Source organism: Phoenix dactylifera, chromosome 7 (assembly GCF_051530095.1).
Source record: "Phoenix dactylifera cultivar Ajwa chromosome 7, Ajwa_hap1_PhDact_Kaust_v1.1, whole genome shotgun sequence".
Classification (NCBI taxonomy): domain Eukaryota; kingdom Viridiplantae; phylum Streptophyta; class Magnoliopsida; order Arecales; family Arecaceae; genus Phoenix; species Phoenix dactylifera.
Genome location: NC_143196.1, coordinates 26,742,831 through 26,767,553, shown reverse-complemented (window position 1 = coordinate 26,767,553; position 24,723 = coordinate 26,742,831). Strand labels below are relative to the sequence as shown.

Genomic DNA, 24,723 nt, shown 5'->3' with positions numbered 1-24,723 from the left:
TCCCTCCTCGTTAGGAAATTAAAACGGACGTTATAACGGTCAAATAGTATGCTGTCCTTTATATGTATAACGGCATCTAATTAAATAACGGCCGTTATGCTGTTCATAAGGTCAGTGCGTAACAGAGTTTCCAGAACAGTATCATTTTATTTTGATACTCTGGGGATACGGAGTTGCAAATACAGAAAAATATTTCAGACTAGTAAGAGATTATGACTTCTTCCAGGCCATCCATATCTACTGAAAGACGAACAAAATTGTGGGCTGAATTGCCTCCTAGGCATTTGAAAGATTTTTTTTTGAGAGAGTTACGTGTCTATGCCTCCATTTCGCCAAATTTTTTTTTTTTTGACTTTATTGATTGTACTGATGCAAGACCCACATAGTCATTGTACCAATAATAATAATAATAATAAAATATCACTATAATCTGCCAGCAATTGTTGTTTAAAATAACACCATTCTTTTGCCTTCTTACAGAGTTGCACTAGCTTAAGATGGTCTATTATAAGCAATTGTCTTTAAAAAGATTTTAAAAAAAACATTATAATAAATCATGGTATACGTAAAGCAAATACCAAAATATATGTCATCGATCATCGGATTACATGTTTAACTAAATCTCACATGATCACAAATGCAGCTGTGCTATACTCTAGTAATTATCAGTAATAGTAATCATTGGGTGCTTTTGCAACTGGTTTCAGTTTTTGCACATGCCATACTCATAAGCCTCTATTTCAATTTCTGCACATGCCATCCATACTCCTGCACCTGTTCATCAATCTGGAAGAAATGGACAACTTGAATCCGATCACCAAAATCCAATTGATGCACCTTTTCACCAGTTATGACCATCACCACTAGCTGAGCTTCTTAGGCTTCTAGAAGTCCTGCAAATAACAAGGTCTCTCTTAGGGTCAGTCATCATCTTCGGCTTAAGCTATGATTCAGAAGACACCAAAATTTTGGTTATAATTCCATGTCAATGTCTCAACTGACTTGGTTCTAACTATACTTCTAGTTAAAACAAGTCTCATCATCCTCATCAACAACTCAAGGATCAACCTAGTAAAATATCCATGTCAAAAAATAAATCTTACCCACAGACTGATGCTAGGGCTACCAAGCTTACGAAGATTAGCATTTTCGTTATGCTTTTTAACATCATCGGATTAACAAATGGGAGGAAAAGAGTTACACTTCTAAACATCTTGCTAGCTTGAGTAGAAGTCCTGCTAATAAGATGCATGCAGACCTGACTGGATATAAGATGGATAGCGGAAATTCCATGCCAAATTAGATAATCATATCTACATTTTCCCTTGCAATTCCAGGCCATCCATATGAAATTCCTAAACTTCATAAGGTCCAGATTTGTTTAGAAGGTTACTACAACCACCCCGCTATACATCAAATCCCCTCAATTAACCTGTGTCTGTGCTAATGTCTACTGCATTCCACCCAAGATTCTAATAGAGTTTGATTTTCATATACAAAAGCTTAAAGTGACAAGCATCTATCAATATAAAAGTGATAATTTATCTAATCAAAGAGATTAGTAGCTTACTGGACTTCATTTTTTTTTATTTCAATTGTTTATTTTTATCTAACCATCTGAATCAAAAAGCTACTTCTATAGCCTGAACTTTTACAATGCAACCTTGGATTCAAGAGTTGGCAATAAGATGGGGGATGATATATCTAGAAGAGGACAAGCAGGTAGCAGAATCAGTTTTCTAGACTGGTCCAAGATCATGCCCCTAATGCATTGGATGGCAACGGTCAGTTTTTCCCCAGGGTGAAGAATTAATGGGGATCAAATAATAGACTCGGGTGGTCCAAAAAAAAAAAAAAATATTGAGCCATTGCAGATATGAATGTGGTCAAATGTCTCCATATGGACTTAGTGCCTTACAGCTCAACTTCCGTTAATAAGCTCATTCTATGATCTCTACTGGAAGCACAACCACCCTGGTACCATGCCAATTTATTTAACACACAGAGAGAGACTTTCTGAGTTAGGTCTTCCCTAACTCTTACAATCAAAAAAAAAAAGAAAAGAAACACAGAGAGACGTACATAAACCTCAACTTTAATGAACTGTATAAAATGTGATACATGTGGAGGTGGGGATACCAGCGTGGGTAAAGAATCAGATGGTTCAGATGGTGCATACCAGCACACAGCCTAAAGCAATATGGTAGGACCAGAATGTTCATCTGAGAATAATCCAAATTAAGCTGATTAGTATTAATATCTTTGAGTAGCCAAAATGTTCATGGGAATTTGCAGCTACAGAATTACTAAATGCCGATTGCATAAATTGTCAATCGTAGAGGCAAATAGTTTATTTTAATAGCTATAACTGGTAGAAGACCATATCAGCATCGGCAACAAAAGAAATCAAAAGAGACAGAATGAGAGTGAAAGAAATGATGCTAGTAAAATATAAACTCTGAAATTTCAAGCGTGGAAACTAGGGTGACACTACTTAGGGTCAAATATTGTGTTAATTTTCTATAGAAATTCTTATTGTTTGTGTCTCAAGGCCCAAAAAATAAGAAACTGTAAGAAATATTTGTAGCACCAAACACAGAGATCTGTAACCTTCTAAGTTGAACCTTAAGCCTCTCTCATTACCGATGTTTAGCATAGTAACTTACCTGATTTGGATAGGATTAAATAAACAATTAACAAAACAGCAACCAGCTTTCCGCCACCCTCCCACATCCCGAACTCAAAATATGAACTATTTTCCATAGTTTACACCTGAAGATCCAGATTCATGTTATACCGTACCAGCTCGTGCTGGTGTGTATTACCAGTACAGAACTGGTACAACAGTAGGGGGGTGTAACGAGTTTCAATACAGCGAACTGAATCCCATATCCGGCACATCGACACTATACCAAGATGGTCTCGGTGTGGGATCCAGTACCAAGATTGCAAACCTTATCGAGATTGATCGTTCATATGGTGGCTATGCAATCATAAACTCATAAATGAATGGGACAAATAGTTTATCAAATTAGATTGACTATTACCTGTAAGATGTCATAATTGTCCAAACTCATTCTTAAGAAAATTGTTGTTGAATAATGGACTGTGATTCCTCAACTAGCCTCTTCACCACTTCACCAGCAGGCAGAATCTCCCTGATAAGCGCCACGCCTTGACCAGCATACATGACCATGCTATCAATATCACCCATTGTTGTTGCATTTGGAACAGTACCGGAAAAACGACGTATGTCTTTTTTCTGCAAAGAGAGTCTGTCAGTTTAAGAAACAACCATTATCCTATACCATGTCAATATATCTTAACAGGGCAAAAAAATGCAATGAATTTTTGAGAGTAAAAACATCATCACATATATGCATGACATCTGCTATTTACACTAATGCCAACAATATTGAGTTGAATGGTAATGAAAATGTGAATACCATGAGTTGAAAGTTGGTTTTGACATTACAAAGCTACAGAGAAAAACCATGGGGCCTGTCACAAGAATATTTTTCCTACTAAATTAAATAGGCTTCTAATGGAAGGACAGGACAGAAGTAAACTGAATTACATGATCTTTGAGCATTTGAGTGGCTTCCCTAACCACATGAACTGATAACTACTTGGCAATGTCCAGAGATTCAATTGAATGCCGTGTCTTCCAGATCCAAATTGATTTCAGAGTTCATCAGAAAAGAGGCATGGAATCACCATAACAAAGGTCTTAATCTAGGCCATTCAATGTGGGACTCCTCATAAGCTACAGACTAAAGATGACATACTTAAATCCCTTTTCATAGTAATGATAACTTCTCCAACCAGTCTTGTATGCTGAATAAGCATACCTTCATCAGAGAAAGTAACTCACATATTTTCAGTTTATTTTCGTAAAAGCAATTAACAGGATGATCTTTCTCTTTATTTTTACTGGACCCTACATAAAAAGAACCACCCTTTCAGTTGTTTTCATGTATTGTTCAAACTATCAAAGATATTGAAGTGTGGTGAGGGAGCCCTAGTACCACTCAATCATATCTGAATTTATTCCAAATTCTGTATAACATATTGTTACCCTAATTTTTCACCAATGAATTATTCCTGCAAGAAGAACTTAAAAAATGGAAGAGCCCTATTGCAATTGTTAAAGGTACAAATACAACATATCAGTTGCCCTACATAACAATCTAGATATGTATAATGGGAGGATGGTTGTTCCAGCATCCACAATAAACTGTTAAGTATATCTTATAAACCATAATTTCAAAGAGATGGCCCATTATTCAATATGAACAGCTGCATAGCATGCAGGATAGAAAGATATAAGCATAACTTATGATACATAAACTAACTCAGACTTCTCATTGTACCAAAAAAAAAAACAGTAGTGCATCAAAGCATGAACAGAGTTGCTCATCTCTTTGTTCTAGGAACAGCTCCTTACTAAAAAAATTATTTTTTATCAATTGCAAGCAAAGAATCACAGTTCCTGAAATGTGTTAAAGGATACCAATTGGATGTCTCATATTTCAAATGAAAATTTTACAAATTTATCTACAGCTAAAAGGGACTTACCATGCCATGAATTACTGAATGGCCTATGACAGGCTGGTTTTCCTCATTTTCATGAACTGGGAGATGCCTCCTGTCTATGAAGAAACGTGTTTGCAGTACACGATGTGGAGCACCAGGCCACCTTGACCGACCAAATACATTGGTGTACTCAGTTTTATCAAATTCCAGTAGTTTTTGCTTATATGAAGGATGTGCAAAGCTTTCAACAGTAGCAACGAACCTGCATATCAAAGATACCATACATGGGTAAGCAAATGCAATGAACTTAAGACGACTGTTGAGCCTTGCGCGTACAAACATATGTATGCACATGCATAGGTATGTTAGAAACACATTTACACAGACACACATGCAGGCAGGCAGGCAGGCGCGCGCGCGCGCGCACACACACAGAGAGAGAGAGAGAGAGAGAGAGAGAGAGAGATGAAAACAGCATGCTGTAGACCTAGTTCCAAGGCAGACACCCTGAGCACCAAGGGCCAAAGCAGCAACATAGCCGCGGCCATCTACAATACCCCCGGCAGCAATGACTGGGATATCACAATCTGAAACCAAATCAACTACTCTTGGCAACAACGGTATCAATCCATCCTGTAGAGAAAACAGATAAAATGCCAAGAGACAATAACCTAACACTCAATGATACTGTAAGTTCTTCAAACATTCAGGAGACAGCAATAGCATTTCCATGAAAGCAAGCATATATACATGCATATGAAGATGAAGCTGAAAAAGGTCCCTCAACAAAAGCTGAAGTCATAACAGCAAAATGCTTCACAAGTGGCTAAACTTTTAGCAACTAGTGCAGTGGGATATTTATGTGATGATCAACTCAGGAGAGTCATCCCTCCCCTTTCTCTTGCATGCCCAAGCCCTTCAAGCAAACCACCCAACAGAGTTACCTGATATGAATCAATTGCAGGCAAATCTAAATTATAGTGAAACTAACTATCATCTCGACATTTGCACAGGACATGCTTTATACCTATTTAAATCTAAACAAGTATGATGATAGTAGATATCAAGCTTTTGGCTGACTTAAATTTATATGTATATATGGCAGAAGAAAACATTAATTTTTATCTCTCAGAAAAAGGCACAACCATGTCGTTAATTTCATGCACCAGGAAAAAAGAATATATATATATATATATATGTATGTATGTATGTATAATTATAATTTTTCAGCTAATGGAGATAACATGCTTTGCCATCTTGCATTGCCTTAAGTCAACATCCAATCAGCCCACTTGGATTTCAATCATTTCAAGTGGTACACAGCGAGTTGTAGTTCTAGTCAAACATTCTTCAGAAGATAAAACTATATAACAAGCTTCTGCTGAGTTTAAATTTCATGATATTTGCAATCTGCAGATAAACATAGAAAAATATCTCCAATTCTGAACTGGTTAATAGACCCCATTTCACAAACCCAATAGTGCATAAAGCATCTCATTATACAACATGTTTTATTGCATTAATGCTGACATTAACAAATAAGCAAAAAGTTTTCATGTTACACAGTCAAACATGCCCGTAAATAAATGAGGCATCAAGTACAGACAACATGTTGCATAAATAACAGTAAAGCTTTATAGTCCAACACCAATATAGTGTATTAGTTTATCCATAACCCAGGAAGAGGGGATATGCTGGTACAATCACCCATAAGAATATATGCATGTTTCTTCTTCTTACTTATAAATGATGTGCAGCTTAGACTTGATATTCCCGTAATCCTGTGTTGGACAACAACAAAGATAACAGGGAAAAGTTGGAATTAAAGCAATCACTTCAGGGGTCCCGGACAGAGCTTATCCTAGAAGTGTTGAAGAAAAATCAAAGCAACAATTTCTGACCAATGCTGTGGCAACACAAATTTAAAGGAATTGTCTACTTCACCTCATTCAACAATGTACCCCTCTCACTATCTCCACCACACCAGAATTCACCAAATTCATGCGTGATATCTAAAGTAAAAGGAGATCCCAGAAAACAACAAATAATTAACAAGTCTCCTTGCCTCCATTTGAGACCCATCCATGCAATGTTCTCATGCACAGACATACCATAACCACCATAATCTTCCCAATATTAGTTACATTTTATCCTCTAATTTTCTCCAAAAATATTCCAGTTAACCAGGTTAACCCAATTCCATTGTCCCCAAAGCAAACTGGCCTTAGTACAGCCATAGAGATGATTCCAACCATAGTACACCATTCCATACGACTAGATCGTATGGATCATGGTCTGACGAACAGGCCCATACCGGCCGGTTCGGGCCGTATCAGACCGGTCCGGCGTGTAACTGGTACGTCGGAGCCGTAGAAACCGGTACGTCAGAGTTGAGGAAGACGAAGTTTAGGAGAGAGAGAACAGGGAAGAGAGAGAGGGAGGAGAGGCCTCTGCCGCCCGCGGAGGGCCGTGGATGGCTGGCGAAGGCCGAGGGGGGGCGGCGGAGCCCGCGAGGGTGTGGGAGAGGCCGTGGGGGGGCGGCGGAGGCCGAGGCCGCGTCTCCTGTTTCTTTCGAAATAGGGGACGCGACCGCGGAAAAAAAAATTAGGAATTTTGAAGTGAAGTCGAAAACCGATTTGCCGACTTCACTTAAAAATCCTATATTTTTTTCCGCAGCCGCGGCCTCGGCCTCCACCGCGCCCCTGCGGGTTCCCCCGCCCCCCTGCAGGTTTCGCCGCCTCCCCCCCAACCTCCGCCGGCCCCCCGCGGCCCTCCGCGGGCAACCTCTTCTCTCCTCTCTCCCTCCCCCGTTCGCTCTCTCGTTCTCTTCTTCTTCCCCGCCGGAGCCGGGGAAGAGTGTTCCAATTCGGTACCGATTAAACTAGTACGATCGGTACGCCTACCGGTAGCGGTACGGCAAACCTTGTTACGGAGTAGAGGTGGGCATTGGGCCGGGCCGTGGGCGGCCCGGCACGATACAGTAACGGGCTGTGCTAGACACGGCTCATAAAAGGGGGTCGGGCTGGGTTAAGGATTTCTGGCCCACGGGCCGAGCCCGGCACGGCCCATAAGGGCCTGGGCTGGCACGATTCGTGGGCCAAGCACAGCACGGCCCGCGGGCCAGCCCGGAACGGCCCATAAGGGCCTGAACCCTTAAGCAAATGACGAGGGGAAGGGAGGGGCGATCGAGGAAGACGAGGGGGGGCAGCTGAAGGGGGAAGATCAGAGGGAGAAGGAGAAGAAAGTGAATTTTTTTTTGGGGGGGGGGGATCGGAGAAGATGAAGGAGGGGGAAGGGGGGCGGGGGCAGCAGAAGTGGGGGAGGAGAGGGACAAAAGGGGCTGGCTAGGTGGAGGCGGAGATGCGGGTTGGGGCGGAGGCGGAAGCGGCGAGGTGGGGCGGTGCTGCGTGCATGCAAAGGATGGCAGAGCTTTGCGGCGGCAGCGCAACAGAAGAGCTCGGGTTGGCGGAACTTTGTGGTGGAGAGCTCGAGTTGGCGGTTGCGGCCGTGGGAGCGGGCGAGACGATAATGCTGGCGGCGGCGGAAGCGGCGGGCCTGGTTGGCCGGGGAGACGGCGATCTCAACGGCGGTGGCGACGGTGCGGATGCGGCGAAGGGTGGGGGCGCTGCGGCGGTCGCGGAGAGGAGGCCACGGAGGGAGGAAGATGAACCAGAAACATGTATTTTTTTTCTTTTTTTTCTCTCTTTTTTTCTTTTCTCTCTTTATTTCCTTTTTTTGGACAGACGAGCCGTGCCTAGGGCGGCCTGATTCATTCAATAGATCTGGTCGAGGTGATTTTCGTTTACCAGTGCGTAGGTGGTCTAAGTTCCGTGCCTGGCATGGCCCGTGCCGGCCCGGCATGGCCCGCCACCCCATGGGCCTAGGGTCGGGCCGGGCTTAGCCTTTAGGTTAAGCGGGCCGTGCAGGCACGGCCCGTTTAATAACAGGCCGGGCCAGGCACGGCCCGTTTGGTCTGTGGCCGGGTGGGCCTGGGCCGGGCCGGGCCCGGCACGGCCCGATGCTCATCTCTAGTACGGAGTATACCGTATCGTACCATTTTGGTACCAATATTTGGTATGGAAGGTATACTGTCACTAGGTACACCGAACCAGCCCCATACCAAGTGTACCGACACAATGACAAGGTGGCACCAATATAAGACCTGGTACCAAGATAGCGTACCTTGATTCCAACTATATTCACCATTGAATAATACAAGAAAAATATTCTTGACATGATAACCTTCATCTCTTTCAAGAGGCTTTGCCCTATCCTTTGGATTCAATGTTGTTGCTGGAAATTGGACCCGGGGGCGGCCGTCGGCTGAGGAGGAGGAGCTCCGGGAGGGCTTGGCGAACGGCGGTGATCCAGCGATGTGCGGCGTCCTCCGGGGGACCTGCAAAAAGCCGGTGGCCGGGCTGTCCGGCGCCGGCCCTCCGACGCTCAAGTCAGTGAGGGCAAGTGTATGAACGGAGGTAGAAGTAGTTAGGATTTTTCTTCCTCCCCCTCAAAATGGAGAAATTCCCCTTTTATAGAGGGGGCTGGGTTACCTGTGATGTGATGGGGCAAACAGCCTTTCGTACAATTGGGCATGCGGTAGAAATTAATACTCGATCGTGTGAGTCAATGCTGTTACTGTAAGAGATTAGGCCAAAGCTCTCAAGCCCTTGTGGAGTCATGCCATCATTCGTAGCCAAGCGGGCTTGCCGTAAGAGGCTTGATGTCCGTAGGCAACTGAAGCCATACGCTTTAATTGTTGAGTGAGCTGAGTGCCTGCAGGGGCCATACACATTAATTGTTGACGAGGACAAAGTGTGGCCTTTCGGTCGCGCCGCAGGGGGGAATGTGACCTCAGCGCGTAAGTCGGGCGTCTTCGGGTTGGTGGAACCGTTCGGCTGCTTCCGGGTCGGAGGGGGTCTGCTCGATCGGCCCCCGCTCGGAGGGGGTCTGCTCAGTCGGCCCCCGCTCGGAGGGGGTCTGCTCGGTCGGGCATAGCGACATTTTCCCCCAACACTACCCTCCGACTTCCGAGCTCGAGCTGCTCGCAGGTTCGAGTGCGGGAAGTAGTTTCGGTTATGGATTAGAAAAATTTTGAATTATCGCGCGCTTCAAGGCGCCTTTAATGGGCGGCGTCTTCTCTTTCGGAAACGCTTTATTAGAGTACCTTTTCGCTTTTCGAAGCGTCCTCGTGTCGTGGGCTCATGATGAGACCGCGCGATCCGACGAGACGCTTCTATATTCGAAGCGTCGGGTCGAATTGAAAGCAGTGCATTAATTCCCAGGGTTGACACGCGTCATGATCTGGGCGGGGAGCAGCACTCCGCTTCGCAGATCTGGGCCGTCAGAGGGGTTTATATATAAATCCCTCCTTGGCCGTTTTCCATTTCTTTCCCATTGCCTTCGTCCTCTTCCCATCTCCTTCCCAGTCCGAAGCAGCCGATTCTCCATTACTTCCGGTGAGCTCCCACAGGTGTCCCTCTCTTCATCTGCTCGGAGCCAATCTTCTCTCCTCTCTTGTTTTTTTCCTTTTCTTTAATGGGTCTTGGTCCGAGTGAAATCGGGTCCTCAATGAGCGAGTTGGAGGTTGAGATGGCCGAGGAGTGGTTCTTTCCTCAGCGAGGGTTCCGTTTGGAACCCGCTGGGTTGGGGGATCGGCTAACGAATCCCTCCGTAGGTCGGATCGGAGTGTACTTGGAGGCACTCTGGGCCGGCCTACGATTTTCCTTCCATGGGTTCGTGAACGAGTTGCTCGGGGAGTACCAACTTGTCCCTGCGCAACTTGCTCTGAATGCATGGAGGACGATCATCGGGTTCCTGTCATTGTGTATGGCATACGGGATCCCGTCTTCCGTGAATGTCTTCCGGCGGCTCTTCATGTTGAAGTCCAACCCGGAAGACGGAGAGTGGCTCTATATCGCCCTTCGGACGGGTCGGCCACTCTTCCAGAGAGCTCCGTCGTCTATTCACGATTGGAAGAAAAAGTTTTTCTTTTTGGATTCCGAGCGGACGTGGGGGTTCGACCCTAGGTGGAGGCCGAGCCGACTCAAGACTGCCAACAAGCTACCCAGGCTTTCCTCGCACGAGCAGGGGATTCTTGACGCCGTTCGCGGCCTCGGGGATGGCATTCTTCTGAGCGGCCTCGTGAGTGAGGACGCTTTAGTCAATGTCGGTCTGAGCTCGGCGCGTCCTCAGGGTAAGGGCGGTAATAGAAAGGCTTCCTTCTCTTTTCTTTTTTTTTTGCAATATCTTGCAACTTATCTTGCTCGTCCTTGCAGATATCGCGAAGATGGTGACCAAGAGCGAAGCTCTGTACGCTCGGTTCCGGAAGAGAGGTGCCGAGCTCGGAGGAGAACCGCTCGAACCGAAGAAAAAGGCAAAGGACTCGGCTGACGGGGCCGCTGAGAAGAGCGCTCCTCAAGTCGACCCCTCCAAAGATGCTAAGAGGGGAGGTTCGAGCTCCGAACCCGGGAGCTCAGGGGGGGCGCTGTGGCGCTCGCGTGCCCCGTGCCGGTCTCGCAGACTCCTGGTCGGCCTCCCGTCCGACCCGAGGGCTCGGCATCCGAGCCGGGCAGCAGCCAAGGGGCTGCGAGGCCGCCTTCGCCGGGGGCGACAAGGTCTGGCCTCCCCGACCCGTCGGAGAACGAGGGCCAACAAGAAAGGTGGTCCTATGTTGTGGAGTGGACGGTGTCCGAGGGCGACTCAGCCCTCGAGAATATCGAGACGGCGCGGCAACTTTTCCGCGTTGCGCTTCTTCCAGCCGACAGGGCGAAGATTCAGGCTATGAGCCTGAACCAATTTTTGGAGTCGACTCGCCTCTTCGCTGTTCGGGTAAGTCTTTCATTTACTGTCACTTATTCCCTATGCTTTTAGCTCTGATGCTCTAATTTAATTTTCGGCCTAATTTCTGCCTTGGTCGCAGCACCTTCACGAGGTCGAGACGCTGATCTCGCTCGGGGCGGATTACAAAGAGCGGGCCCGTCGGAGTTCACGGGCACTGGACGAGGCCGAGCGAAAGCTGGCGGAGCTCGAGCTCCACAAGAAGAAGCTCTTGCTCAGAGTAGGCGCCACTGAGGACGAAATCAAGCTCCTATCGATGGCGCTCGAGGAGGAGAAGGCCGCTCATACTCTGGCTAGATCAGAGTTGCGGGCCGCCGAGGCTCGCCTGGCCGAGGCGCAATCTCTGCTCGCCATCCGCGAGCAGAGAGCAAAGGAAGCGGAGCAGAAGGCCGAGCGGCTCGAAGCTCGGGAAAAAGAGGCCCAAGAGCGGGCTCAGGATGCCGTCCGGCTTTTCCGAGAATCGGAAGAGTTTCAAGAGCTGCTCGAGGAGGAAGCCGTGAACGGCCTTATCCAGGGGTTCAATGACTTCCGCAATCAACTGCGCCAGCTCTGCCCCGATTTTGATCCCAGTTTACTTCAGCCCGGAGCTGGAGTCGAAGGCCTCGGGGCGGGGTCGTGCGAAACGGCCGGAGAGGCAGTTCCAGAGGCTGCCCCAAAGAAGCTGCTCGGGGAAACGCTCCCGAGGGTGTCGCGGCTATCCCCGAGGTCGCGCCCGAGAGCACCGAAGGCGGCGTGGTCGGGGCCACTGCCGAAGGAGGTCCGGCGGTCGAGGCCATCGAGGTCGTCGAAGTCGAGCCCGGAGAGATCTCGGCTGAAGATACCACAGCACCCGCCCCTTAGGGTCTCTTGCATTTTTTCTCTCTTTTTTTTTGTAACAAAAGGTTAGCTCTTGTCTATTGCGCGGCTGAACCTTAATTTTGTACTTAGCCTCCGGGCTTTTGAATAGAAATATTCCTTTTCAGCTTTGTTCTTTTCGTTCTTTCACAGATCACTCTTTGGCTAACGTTTCTCCAAGGCCTTTGAGCTCGTCCGAGTTCTTAAACTCGAGCTCGCCAAGTCCGTGTTCGGGATGTCTCTGCTACTCGGGCTCTCGAGCCGCTGAGGCACTTTGAGCCCCCCGAGCTAGCCGAGCCCCTAGGCTTGGGCCGTAGTTTCGCGGTTATAGAGCTCGGGGCCCCAACTGTGGGGCGTCGTGCTCCGATCATCTTATTAGGTTGCTAGCTTCTAGCTTCCGGCTCCTATCATCGAACCCCCCGGGCTCGGGATTAAATTTCACCGAGCTGCAGAACCGAACTAGGGTTCGCGCGTGCGGGTTCGGCTAGACTCCAACTCGTAATCGGCTCGGCGGAGGACCCCGATATTTTCATTTAAATATCCAACACAAAAATAAATGAGATGCGTATCAAATAGGACATAGGCGCCGATCAGGGCGTACCTTCTCGGGGATATATGCCCCGTGCCGCGAATTGCTCAGGGGTACCTCAGCTCGTTGTAGGGGACGACCTCAAGCTTAATCCGAAGCGTGGGGTCGTAACCTTTTGGGCTCGTGCATAGAGCTGTCGCAGGCCTCAAGGCGCCCAAACCTCGATCGAGGTATTTGATTCCGAGATCAAACTTCGATAGTCGATGGAGATCGAGGCGAGCTCGGTGGATGATGGAGACCGAGCCGAGCTCGATAGATGGAGATCGAGCTGAGCTCGATAGACGGAGATCGAGCTGAGCTCGATAGGTGGAGATCGAGCCGAGCTCGATAGAGCAAGGGCTGCATCTCGAATTTTTGGATGACCACAAACATTTATTTTCGGGGAGACCGTGAGGGTACTATCCCGTCATCTCGAGGTCGAAGGGTCTGGGTACGCCCTGTCGACACTTGGGGCATCCCGACCTTGGTCGAGGAAGTGCATGTGGGGGACCGCGAAGGTACTACCCCATCTTTTCGAGTGTCGAGGGGTCTGGGGACGCACTGTCGACACTTGGGGGCATCCCGACCTTAGTCGGGGTACTTAATGGAGATCGAGCCGAGCTCGATAGCTGATGGAGATCGAGCCGAGCTCGATAGCTGATGGAGACCGAGCCGAGCTCGATAGCTGATGGAGACCGAGCCGAGCTCGATAGATGGAGATCGAGCCGAGCTCGATAACTGTATCTCGAACTTTTGGCCGAGGCGCCCGGGATTGCCCGGCGTCAATTATAGTATCCTAGCGGGATCGCATAGATTATCTAAGAGTCACAAAATTTCTTATTAGGAGAAGCACGATCATAAATAAAGGATAGCAAAAATTACTATGAAGAGGATAAATTCATACTCAGAACAAGAAACCCCTTGGGGTCCTATTGATGATACACCCGGAGGTTTTCGGAGTTCCAACTTCGTGGAATAGGGGTTCCTTCGAGGTATTTCAGCTTGTACGCTCCGGGTCGTTGGACGCGCACGACCCGATAGGGTCCTTCCCAATTCGGGGCCAACTTCCTTTGCTCGGTCGGCTGGGAGGCTTCAGCTCTTCTGAGGACGAGGTCCCCCACTTTGAAGGATTTGAGTTTGACCCTGGCGTTGTAGTATTGCGCCGCCTTTTGCTGGTATCTCGCCAAGCGAACTCGGGCGGCTTCCCTCGTCTCCTCGATGAGGTCTAGGTTGTTCCTGAGTTGCGTAGCACTGGAGTTGGCATCATAATATTCTACTCTCGGAGAAGGGAGTCCGATTTCCAACGGGATGACGGCCTCCGTTCCGTATGTCAAGTTGAAAGGAGTCTCGCCGGTGGGTACGCGGAACGTAGTCCGATAAGCCCACAGGATGTTGTATAAGTCGTCGACCCACTGTCCTTTGGACTGGTCGAGCCTGGTTTTGAGTCCCTGCAAAATAGTACGATTTGTTACCTCGGTTTCTCCATTTGCCTGAGGATGTGCGACCGAGGTGAAACGGTGGTCGATGCCGAGCTTCGAGCAGAACTCTCTGAAACGAGCATTGTCGAACTGGCGGCCGTTATCTGATATGAGAATGTGGGGGAGCCCGAATCTACAGATTATGAACTTCCAAACGAAGTTCCGCATCTTCTGCTCGGTGATCCGGGCCACCGGCTCAGCCTCGACCCACTTTGTGAAATAATCAATGAAGACGATCAGAAATTTCCTCTGCCCGGTCGCCAAGGGAAATGGTCCTAGGATGTCAATTCCCCATTGAGCGAATGGCCAGGAGAAACTGATCGAGGTCAAAGGGGCTGAGGGTCGGCGCTGGATGTTGGCGTTCCTCTGGCATCGGTCGCATCTCCGAATAAAATCCAGGGTATCCTTCTGGAGCGTTGGCCAATAGTATCCCTGGCGCAAAATTTTGTATGCCAGTGCCCGGCTTCCCAAATGGTTTCCGCAGATGCCTTCGTGGACTTCACGCATTGCGTAATTCACCTCCGACGGGCGAAGACACCTGAGCAGGGGAGAAGTAAAAGATCTTCTATAGAGCTTGCCTTCATACAGTATGTACCTTGAGGCTAGGTGCTTGACTCTACGAGCCTCACGCTCATCGTTGGGGAGGACTTCATCCTGTAGGTAGCTAACGAGCTCATCCATTCAGCTTGGCTCAACATCGATACAAAGAGCTGGTTCAAGCTCCTCTATGCTGGGGATCTGGAGGTACTCCAGTGCCGCTGCTTTTGGGAGTTCGCTCATACGGGAGGACGCCAATTTTGATAATTGGTCGGCCCTGAGATTCTCCGACCTGGCAATATGTTGGATGTGAAAAGAACTCAGAGTCGAGGTGAGGTGTCGCACTTTCTGGAGATATTTTTGCATTGTCGGCTCCCTTGCTTCGAAGTCCCCCAAAATTTGGCTTACAACCAATTGGGAGTCGCTGAAGGCCTTCAAGTTCTCGACCTTCAGCTCTCTAGCTAGCTTAAGCCCGGCTACGAACGCTTCGTATTCCGCCACATTGTTAGAGGCGGGAAACTTAAGGCGTAAAGCCTGCTCAGCGACCACTCCATCCGGACTGGTGAGGATGAGGCCCGCTCCGCTACCCCCCGAGTTTGAAGAACCGTCGACATGCAAAGTCCACATCGAGTTCGGGGTCTGCTCTGCTGGTGCAGGTTCGAGCTCGGCCTCGTCTGGCACAGTGCACTCGACTATAAAATCAGCGAGTGCCTGCGCTTTGATCGCTGGTCTGGGTCGGTATTCAAGGTCGAACTCTCCGAGCTCGATGACCCATTTTGTAATTCGACCAGCGCGATCTGATCGCTGCAGGATTTGTTTTATTGGCTGGTCGGTTAGTACGGCCACCGTGTGAGCTTGAAAATAAGGCCGGAGCCTTCGAGCTGAGACGACCAGGGCGAAGGCGGTCTTTTCCAGTTTGAAGTATCGAGTCTCGGCACCCCTCAAAACCCGACTGGTGTAATATACCGGCTTTTGGAGCTTGCTCTCCTCTCGAACCAAGACCGAGCTCACTGCTACAGGAGAAACGGCTAAGTATAGGTAGAGGAGCTCGCCCTGCTGAGGCTTCGTGAGCAGCGGAGGAGAGGCGAGAAGGCACTTGAGCTCCTCGAAGGCTTGCTGACATTCCGCCGACCATAAAAAGTTCTTTGGCTTCTTGAGAGCCGCAAAGAATGGAAGACAGCGCTCGGCCGATCGGAAGACGAATCTCCCGAGAGCTGCGACTCTGCCTGTAAGCCGTTGCACTTCCTTGACTGTCCTCGGGGGCGTCATCTCTTGGAGCGCTCGGATCTTCTCAGGATTGGCCTCGATTCCCCGCTGTGTAATTACGAAACCAAGGAACTTGCCCGAGGTGACTTCGAACGCACATTTGGCTGGATTGAGCTTCACTCGGTACCTTCGGAGTGTAGAGAATGATTCACTGAGGTCGGTCACATGATCTTGCGCCATTCGGCTTTTCACCAACATGTCATCAACATAGACCTCCATGTTTCGGCCTATTTGGTCTTTAAAAATTTGGCTGACCGACCGCTGATAAGTCGCTCCAGCATTCTTTAGGCCGAAAGGCATAACTTTGTAGCAATAGGTGCCCCCGTCGGTGATGAAGGCCGTCTTCTCTTCATCCTCCGGTGCCATCCGGATCTAGTTGTACCCTGAAAATGCGTCCATGAAAGACAATAATTCATATCCCGAGGTGGAATCCACAAGTTGGTCGATACTAGAGAGCGGGAAGCTATCTTTTGGGCAGGCCTTCTTCAGGTCGGTGTAGTCCTCGCACATGCACCATTTTCCGCTAGCTTTTCTGACAAGGACCACATTGGCGAGCCACTCCGGATAAGATATCTCCCGGATGAGGCCGGCCTCAAGGAGCTTGTCAACTTCCTCGGCTGCTGCTCATTGTCGCTCTGGGGCGGCACTTCGCTTCTTCTGTCGCATGGGCTTACAGGTTGGCTTTACTTGGAGTCGGTGGACCACGACCTCCGGATCTATCCCTGGCATTTCAGCGGACGACCAGGCGAAGACGTCCATGTTGTTCCGCAGGAAGCTGATAAGGCGATCTCTCTCGCAAGCATCAAGGCCGGAGCCGACCTGCACGGTTAGCTCGGGACAGTTTTCACGTAAAGAGATTTGGATGAGCAGTTCACCGGGCTCTACCCGCTTCTTCTTAGGGCCGACCCGCACCTCTAAAGTTTCGTCCGAGAGCTTGCTATTTGGCATTAGAACCGATACTTTGGCTGGTTGCTTTGCCTCATGGGTTGCCATGTAGCATCGCCTTGCTACCGCCTGGTCTCCACGGACTTCGCCGACTCCTTGGCTGGTGGGAAATCGCATAAGCAGGTGGCAGGTTGAGACCACGGCTCGAAGAACGTTGGTCGTCCAAGGATGGCATTATAGGCCGAGGGCAAATGCACTACAAGGAACTCCATCCTCACGGTACTTTTTCGGGGAGCGAGCCCGACCGTGACCAGGAGGTCGATCTCGCCCTCTACCGGAACGGAGTCCCCAGTAAATCCGATCAGTGGGGCATGCATCCTCCGTAGTTGCTTCTCTGTCATCCCCATTCTTGAATAGGCATCAAAATACAAAACATTCGCCGAGCTTCCATTATCAACCAGGACACGTTTTACATCAAACTTGTTTACAACCATAGAGATGACCACAGCATCGTCATGGGGGGTTTCAACTCCCTCCAAGTCTTCGTCCGAGAACGAGATGGTTTCGGAGGCGCGCAGGCGCTTCGGGGTGGTTCCTTCCTCTGTAGCTCCTCCGACCGGGGCTCCGCCTCGAATGGTGTTGATGGTGCCGGCGATGGGCCTGTTGGCATTTGGATCTTCGGGCTTTGCGGTATTCTCCACTGGCCTTTTCTCTTCACGCCGGTTCCGTACAAACCGATCGAGCACTCCCCGGTGGATGAGCGCCTCGATTTCGTCCCGAAGCTGGAAGCAGTCCTCCGTATCATGGCCGTGGTCCCGGTGGAAACGGCAGTACTTCTGGGGGTTACGCCAGGCCCCGAGATCTCGTCTCGGGGGCGGGGGCCAGAAATAGTCCCGGCCCTCGATCTCCATGAGAATCTCGGTCCGAGGAGCAGTAAGGGGAGTGTAATTTTCGTACCTTCCGTTGGGTATGCGGGGCCGCGGCAGAGATCTCGGCCGAGGTGGGGACCTTGGTCGGAGCGGTCCCGGCAGCCGAGCTGGATTCTTCAGATGAGGCGGGTTCTTGGCACGGCGCGGAGATGGGCTTCTGGGACGGCCGCGCTCCTCACGACACCTTCTCTGCTTTTTGGAGGTCAGCTCGGCCCCGCTCCGTCTAGAGGCAACGACTTCCTCGGCTTTCGCATACTCCGCGCCCGAACCAGCATCTCAGTGAGGTCAGCAGGGAAATTCTTCTCGATGGAGAAGAGAAATCTATAAGACCGGGCCCCAGTCTTCAGTGCTGACATGGCAATTGACTGGTCAAGCTCCCGGACTTCCCATATTGCGGCGGTGAAACGGTCCAAATATTTCCTGAAGGACTCTCCCTCCTTTTGTTTTATATCGAGGAGGGAGTCTGAGGTCCGCCGCTGGGGTCGGCTGGCAGCAAAATTGCTGGCGAATTGCCTACCGAGCTGTTCGAAAGAGGAGACGGTGCTAGGCTTCAGCCCGGTAAACCAAAGCCGAGCTGCTCCTCGGAGTGTTGCTGGAAAGGCTTTACAAAGCATGGCCTCCGAGGCTCCCTGCAGGGCCATTAAGGCCCGATAGCTTTTCAGGTGGTCAAGGGGGTCGGTTCTGCCGTTGTAAGGCTCCACCTGGGGCATCTTAAACCTTGGCGGGACCGACTCATCTTCGATTTGTTGGAAGAAGGGGGACCTCGCGGTGAACTCGAAGTCGCCATCGCGTCCCAACCTCCTGCCGTGGAGCGCCTCAATTTGGCGCTCCAGCTTCTCGACCTTCTTGTCGAGCTCGTCGCTCTGAGGGATCACCGCGGCGGTCCGCTCCGGCGCAGGTTGCCCTGAGACTGACTCGGCTTCTGACGGTTGTGGCCAGTCACCAGGACCCCTCACCGGGGGTTCCCTCCAGGGGGAGGCCTGAACATGGGGATCTTGGCCTTGGAGGGGCAGTCCACTTACAGGAGGCACCGGCTGAACTGGGGCCTGAGGGAACGGCGCTGTCGGGACACCCCTGGGCTGCAGGCCTTGGACAACAGCGGCCAAGGCCTGGACCTGCTGCACCAGAGCATCAAACTGCTCCGGCCGAACTTGGGGAGTCGAATCGGCCGGAGGGGATGAGTTCTGGACAGAGTGTCTAGGGCTAGGCAGAGGACGTCGAGAGGCATTAGAAGCTTCCTTGCTTCTGAACTTCATGGTCGCGACTCGGTCCCTTCCTCTAGCGCCAACTGTTGCTGGAAATTGGACCCGGGGGCGGCCGTCGGCTGAGGAGGAGGAGCTCCGGGAGGGCTTGGCGAACAGCGGTGATCCAGCGATATGCGGCATCCTCCGGGGGACCTGCAAAAAGCCGGTGGCCGGGCTGTCCGGCGCCGGCCCTCCGACGCTCAAGTCAGTGAGGGCAAGTGTATGAACGGAGGTAGAAGTAGTTAGAATTTTTCTTCCTCCCCCTCAAAATGGAGAAATTCCCCTTTTATAGAGGGGGCTGGGTTACCTGTGATGTGATGGGGCAAACAGCCTTTCGTACAATTGGGCATGCGGTAGAAATTAATACTCGATCGTGTGAGTCAATGCTGTTATTGTAGAAGATTAGGCCAAAGCTCTCAAGCCCTTGTGGAGTCATGCCATCATTCGTAGCCAAGCGGGCTTGCCGTAAGAGGCTTGATGTCCGTAAGCAACCGAAGCCATACGCTTTAATTGTTGAGTGAGCTGAGTGCCTGCAGGGGCCATACACATTAATTGTTGACGAGGACAAAGTGTGGTCTTTCGGTCGCGCCGCAGGGGGGGAATGTGACCTCAGCGCGTAAGTCGGGCGTCTTCGGGTTGGTGGAACCGTTCGGCTGCTTCCGGGTCGGAGGGGGTCTGCTCGGTCGGCCCCCGCTCGGAGGGGGTCTGCTCGGTCGGCCCCTGCTCGGAGGGGGTCTGTTCGGTCGGGCATAACGACATTTTCCCCCAACAAATGTATAAGAGCCATTCCCCTTCTAGTTCTTGCTTACATCCAACTAATTCCCATGGGTCATCCATCTTCCCATCTTTGTCTACAAAAATACCTCAATTTCAACCATGAAGAAGATTGACTAAATCTATTACAATATTAAGCTCATCTATCTCCACCACCGGTCATCATTAGAGAAAACTCCATCCCTATATTTTTTTCCCTAAAGTACCTATAATTTATTCAAAAGACTCCAAAATAAGTACCATATGATCTAACACTTAGGAAACTGAACCTGAAATCCCTTCTAAACATCGAAAAAAATCCTAAGCCACTCAAATTTTGTGTGACCTATATGAAGGATTTCAAAAGTCATGCACTATCATGATTAGAAATCCACCCTTATCTACATCCAATACAAAGCCATCGACCAAATTTGTTTTGAAAAACAACTATCCACGCCTTCTAGTTCATTTTTATTTGCTTTTCTTGTTTTTATTAAATTTTCCTGTTACATTTTCTTGCCTCACATTATAGCATTTAGTGGACAAGCTTAGGAGTCATCCTAGGGTAAGTGGTAGTAATCAGATTATTCCTTTTTGCCTCCACTTAAATAATCAAAGGAAGCATCTCCATTGCTAGGTCTTGTAACACTATTATGGTGAGGTTGCTTCCTTACTGATGTAAGACAAACAAATGTGAACTTTTAGTAGAGAATCATGAATACAATAATAATAGAGTACACGATTCTTCTTTTTTTTTTTGATACAAATGATTCTCCTTTTCTATTCCATGGAAAATAGCTAGAACATAACATTGATGACCAGAGGTGTCTTCCATCTTTCACTAGCCTCTTGAACAAGCCTTCACTAGAGTTGCACCGCCAAGACAACAGGAATCACAACAATTGAATTAATGATGCACTATGCTTAGTCACAAAAATGCACCAATTCATCTAGCGAAATAGTAAAACAAATTTAATTGGTGTATATAATGCAAGTTCAAAAAGGACAAAGTACTTATTCTACGATGGCAACATGCTACATGAAGGGGATTGGATGTTCGGACAAAGCATTCATAGTATGAACATGCATCTTAACATGAACATAACATCTTCACATTTTGTGCTTTCTGAATTACATATTTTTACCTGATAGACAATGTACACTAAGGTTGCCTGTAGCTCATTTATTTCAGTGAAAGACTGATTAATATTCTGTCCAATTTTTAAGTTGTATCGCTCGAAAAACTTAAATGTTATTATCATTAAATTTGAGTTTTGAGCTTTTGAAAATATCATTTATGCAAGTCTAATACATACTCTTCTGCATGTATACAAGCAGAAAGATATCTGATCAACTGAAATGACTGTAGCACTGCATGCCAGCAAGTCACAGAACTAATATTTTAAGTTCTTATTCATTTTAACAAATGGTAGTTAGTTGCAGCCCTAGATGTCTGGTCATACCTGGCCAATAATGTGTCCTCCAGCCTCTCGACCTTGAACAATAATTGCATCGACACCAGCAATTTTGGCTTTCTCTGCATCTTCAAAAGATCCAACCTATATAAGAAAGCAAATAATCAAATCACGTAACTACGTGAAAACTGAAGAGCCAGCCTTAATAATCCTCTTTATTACCTAATGTTTCAGAATCTGTTACTAGCTTAAACGATATTCAAGCAATGAATTAACAACATGATTTGGGAAATGAGATGCCTTCCAAATCACAAATAATTATAAGTACTGCCTTGACAACAGATTGTAGCAATAGAGAACGTTAAACATGTAACATTACATCTCACTAGTAGAAACATTAAAGCAAATCCTGAAAATTTTGCTTAAATGTCAAGCATCATGCTCATCAGGAACATAAAAGAAACTGTAGTAATGGTAAATAATCACAAAAGACTAATACAAGTAAAGGAGTCGATGCAAGTTACAAAATGTTAAGAAGTCATTCCAAAGTCATCAAATAATACAGAGGATCTGCTGTGAGACAGAAAATACATGTGTCATTATTTCTTGAAAGGCTAATGAATGCCATAGAGGTTAATGGAATATGCTTGGAAAAGTGATGAGAAAGAATAAATGCGCAAATTCATAATTCAAGACTCAAGGAATAGATAGGTTGTATTGCAACACAATGACTGCATGACGACGCCATTAGATATGATATAGAAAGCGAGGGTGCAAAAGATAAAATTAAATGAATTCCTTTTCATTCAGATCCCCGAATGCATGCAATGAGGGAATGGCATGCACTGGGTTACAGACCAGGTATTCTTATAGCAAGCTGGGGAAAGTTAAATCCTTGCCATAAATGATTCCATTTTTTGGCAGTTGGCATTATAAATTTGATATATCAATCATTGTCAAAATTGGCACCTGAGCAGACAGCCTGTGCACTGTTTTAATTCAAACATATATGAATTTTTTAAATCTGTACTTCCATGCTCTATAGTGTTTCTGATATTGTGATTGAAATAAACTTAGGTAGATAAATTGTTAAAAAAGCCTGTACTTAGAAAGGTCTACTGCTCCTTCTAAAGAAATGTTCATAATAGAAATGACTAAAATCTGATCAGACTACAGATCATAATAGAAAACATGAAACCCTTAAACGACACCCTTATCCTGTACAATTGTGAAAGAGAAGTTTTCAACCAAGTATAGCTATAGCCAAGAGTTTCAGACAACCGGTATACTGCATAACTTGAAACTTTTAAATATATTTCTTTTGTAAGTTATGAAGCATAAACCTTCATGTACAATTAGTGTTACTGGACGAACATGTACAGACGAGAATGGTGAATTCCAAAAACTGAAGAATTGGATAAGTGCACTTACCTGGTGAATGACTTTGACACCTGCTTGATGAGCTTCAGATACAAGCTCTCTTGGGTATTCTCCCCAGGAAACATGCAATAGAGCAACCCCTTCATCCAATATGGCCTTTATATTTTCCTTGTGTGGGAATGCTAGAACAATGCCAACCCCAAATGGTTTGTTTGTCAAGGTTTTTGTTTCTTGTATGAGCTCCCTCAAGTATTCAGGTGCTTCCTGGCAAAGATTAAAATATTACCCTTCATGAGATGATTACACTCTGCATTGAATCATACAGTAAATTATGAAATACCTTCTTAGTAAGCATGATAGATAATATATAAAATGCTTAGAAACCAAAATCATATGTTAATCCCTTACCCTAAGGATCAGATCATCCCGAACATAGCAGTTTTAGTAGCATAACACAATGTTTCAACTTAGTTTACAAGTTAGAAGCATCCAAAATAGGTGAATTTTGATTTGCATGTGCTTTAAAGTGCTTCGATCAAAATCAGTGATCCAAATTATCAACATATATAGCCTACCAATAGAAAAGAAAAAAGAAATCACACTTACCTTAGTGGTACTGTCCTTTTTGGAAATTTTTTAACACATAGGCTTAGATCTTAAAAAAATCTTTTTTTCATTTCCAAGTATTTATATTCAATGTCATGGATTCTGATATAGATCATCCATCACTGATTTAACCAAACCTGACTTATTACCCTCAAATTTGTCAAACAGAGACAAGTCTATACCCTAACAAACAGATTACATGTTACGCGCGTCACACATATAAAACGTAGCTTGTCATTCAATTGGAGAGCTGCACATGCACTCCAAATTAGATTCTACAAGACACTTCTATTTTCTTCATAGGAGCTTTTTCCTCTGTGCCGCCCTTTGACGAAATATTCAATACTATCAATACATCCACTCAATGTCCTTCCTAACAGCCAGTGCATGCAGTGCTGATCCTAGTGATCTATTTAGTGCTTTTTTTTGCAGATCTATTTAGTGCTTGAAATTCTAAAAGTGTAGCTATATTTGCAGTACTTACTCCCCTATTTCTTCACCTTGTCTATAGATATTCAACAAGCGATGCCTAATATCGCATTATGGATCATTATAAACCACAAAATTGGTAGGTTTCAGCCGCTGAACTCATTTCCTTCCATCATCCGTTCATCTCTCAAAGATTTTTTTTTAAAAATCAAGATTTGATTTGTACCAGAGAAATTAAATAACAGTTGCTCTAAACTAATATAGAAAGTCCCCACTTCTCGATTAGAGCAAGCCCATCAGTTCCTTCCCTCAGCCAGCAAACCAAAACCATAGATTACAACCAAAAAGGGGGGCACCTTTGGAAACAAAGGAGTTCTTTTATATATATGGGAGATGGGTCTTGATTAATCGACGATAAGTGAACAAAAATTTGGGCCAAAAACTAAAAGGAAGGGGGCTAGAAGGGGGTTAGAGGAGGAGCGATACCCAGTCGGGGGCACGGAGGATCCCGATGCCGCCGGCATTGGCGACGGCGGCAACGAGCTCGGGGCCAGAGATGTCGGGGCCGAGGGGGCCCTGGACGACGCCGTAATCGAACCCAAGAATCCCTCTCCAACCCATCTCGAGAGGAGGCTGGGGAATAGCGAACGGGAGAGAGGGGAAGAAGAAGAAGAAGGAGGAGAGAGAGAGATGGAGAGCGGAAGAATCCCAATCATGTCTGCACGTAAGCAACGACGTCACTGGCCGCGGGGCGGCGCAGGCGCCAATTAGAATACGTAAGATCCCAGCTAGGGCTGCAAATGGGTTGGATCGACCCGTGACCCGACCCGACCCAACCCGCTTAAGACCCGACCCGACCCGCATTTTAGGACCCGCGGGGCCGGGTCGGGTCCTAAATTTGGACCCGTTCTATTTTTCGGGTCGGGTCGGGTCCGCCCAATTTCGACCCGCACCCCGACCTGACCCGACCCAATTTTTTTGGATCATTTTTTTAAGACATGCAGGCCATTGGGCCGCAGGGCCGCA

At 47.5% G+C, this 24,723-nt stretch overlaps 1 protein-coding gene across 2 annotated transcripts; it reads right to left on the bottom strand.

The window, feature by feature from the left end:
- Window positions 1-389: 389 nt before the first annotated feature.
- LOC103720184 (Aldolase-type TIM barrel family protein) lies at window positions 390-24,479 on the bottom strand. 2 transcript variants are annotated; one of them, XR_015967436.2, is made up of 8 exons: window positions 24,184-24,467; window positions 22,714-22,926; window positions 21,331-21,426; window positions 5,024-5,169; window positions 4,579-4,798; window positions 3,048-3,262; window positions 2,140-2,222; window positions 432-893 (listed from the first exon to the last, which is right to left on the bottom strand). XR_015967436.2 is itself a non-coding variant. In XM_008809781.6 (7 exons), exons 1-6 carry the CDS (start codon window positions 24,316-24,318, stop codon window positions 3,080-3,082), a joined length of 993 nt encoding a protein of 330 aa, XP_008808003.5. In that variant the 5' UTR covers window positions 24,319-24,479; the 3' UTR covers window positions 390-893; window positions 3,048-3,079. The 2 variants fall into 2 exon arrangements, 1 of the variants encoding a protein (XP_008808003.5); XM_008809781.6 differs by lacking the exon at window positions 2,140-2,222 and having other exon boundaries at window positions 390-893; window positions 24,184-24,479.
- Window positions 24,480-24,723: the final 244 nt, after the last annotated feature.

Excerpts from the sequence above, each read along its gene's own strand:
- LOC103720184 (XM_008809781.6), bottom strand. The coding sequence starts at position 24,318 with ATGGGTTGGAGAGGGATTCTTGGGTTCGATTACGGCGTCGTCCAGGGC. Across the intron at positions 21,427-22,713 it reads GTGTCAAAGTCATTCACCAG|GTTGGATCTTTTGAAGATGC; the intron begins GTAAGTGCACTT and ends TTTCTTATATAG. Across the intron at positions 3,263-4,578 it reads ATTCAGTAATTCATGGCATG|AAAAAAGACATACGTCGTTT; the intron begins GTAAGTCCCTTT and ends CTCTCTTTGCAG.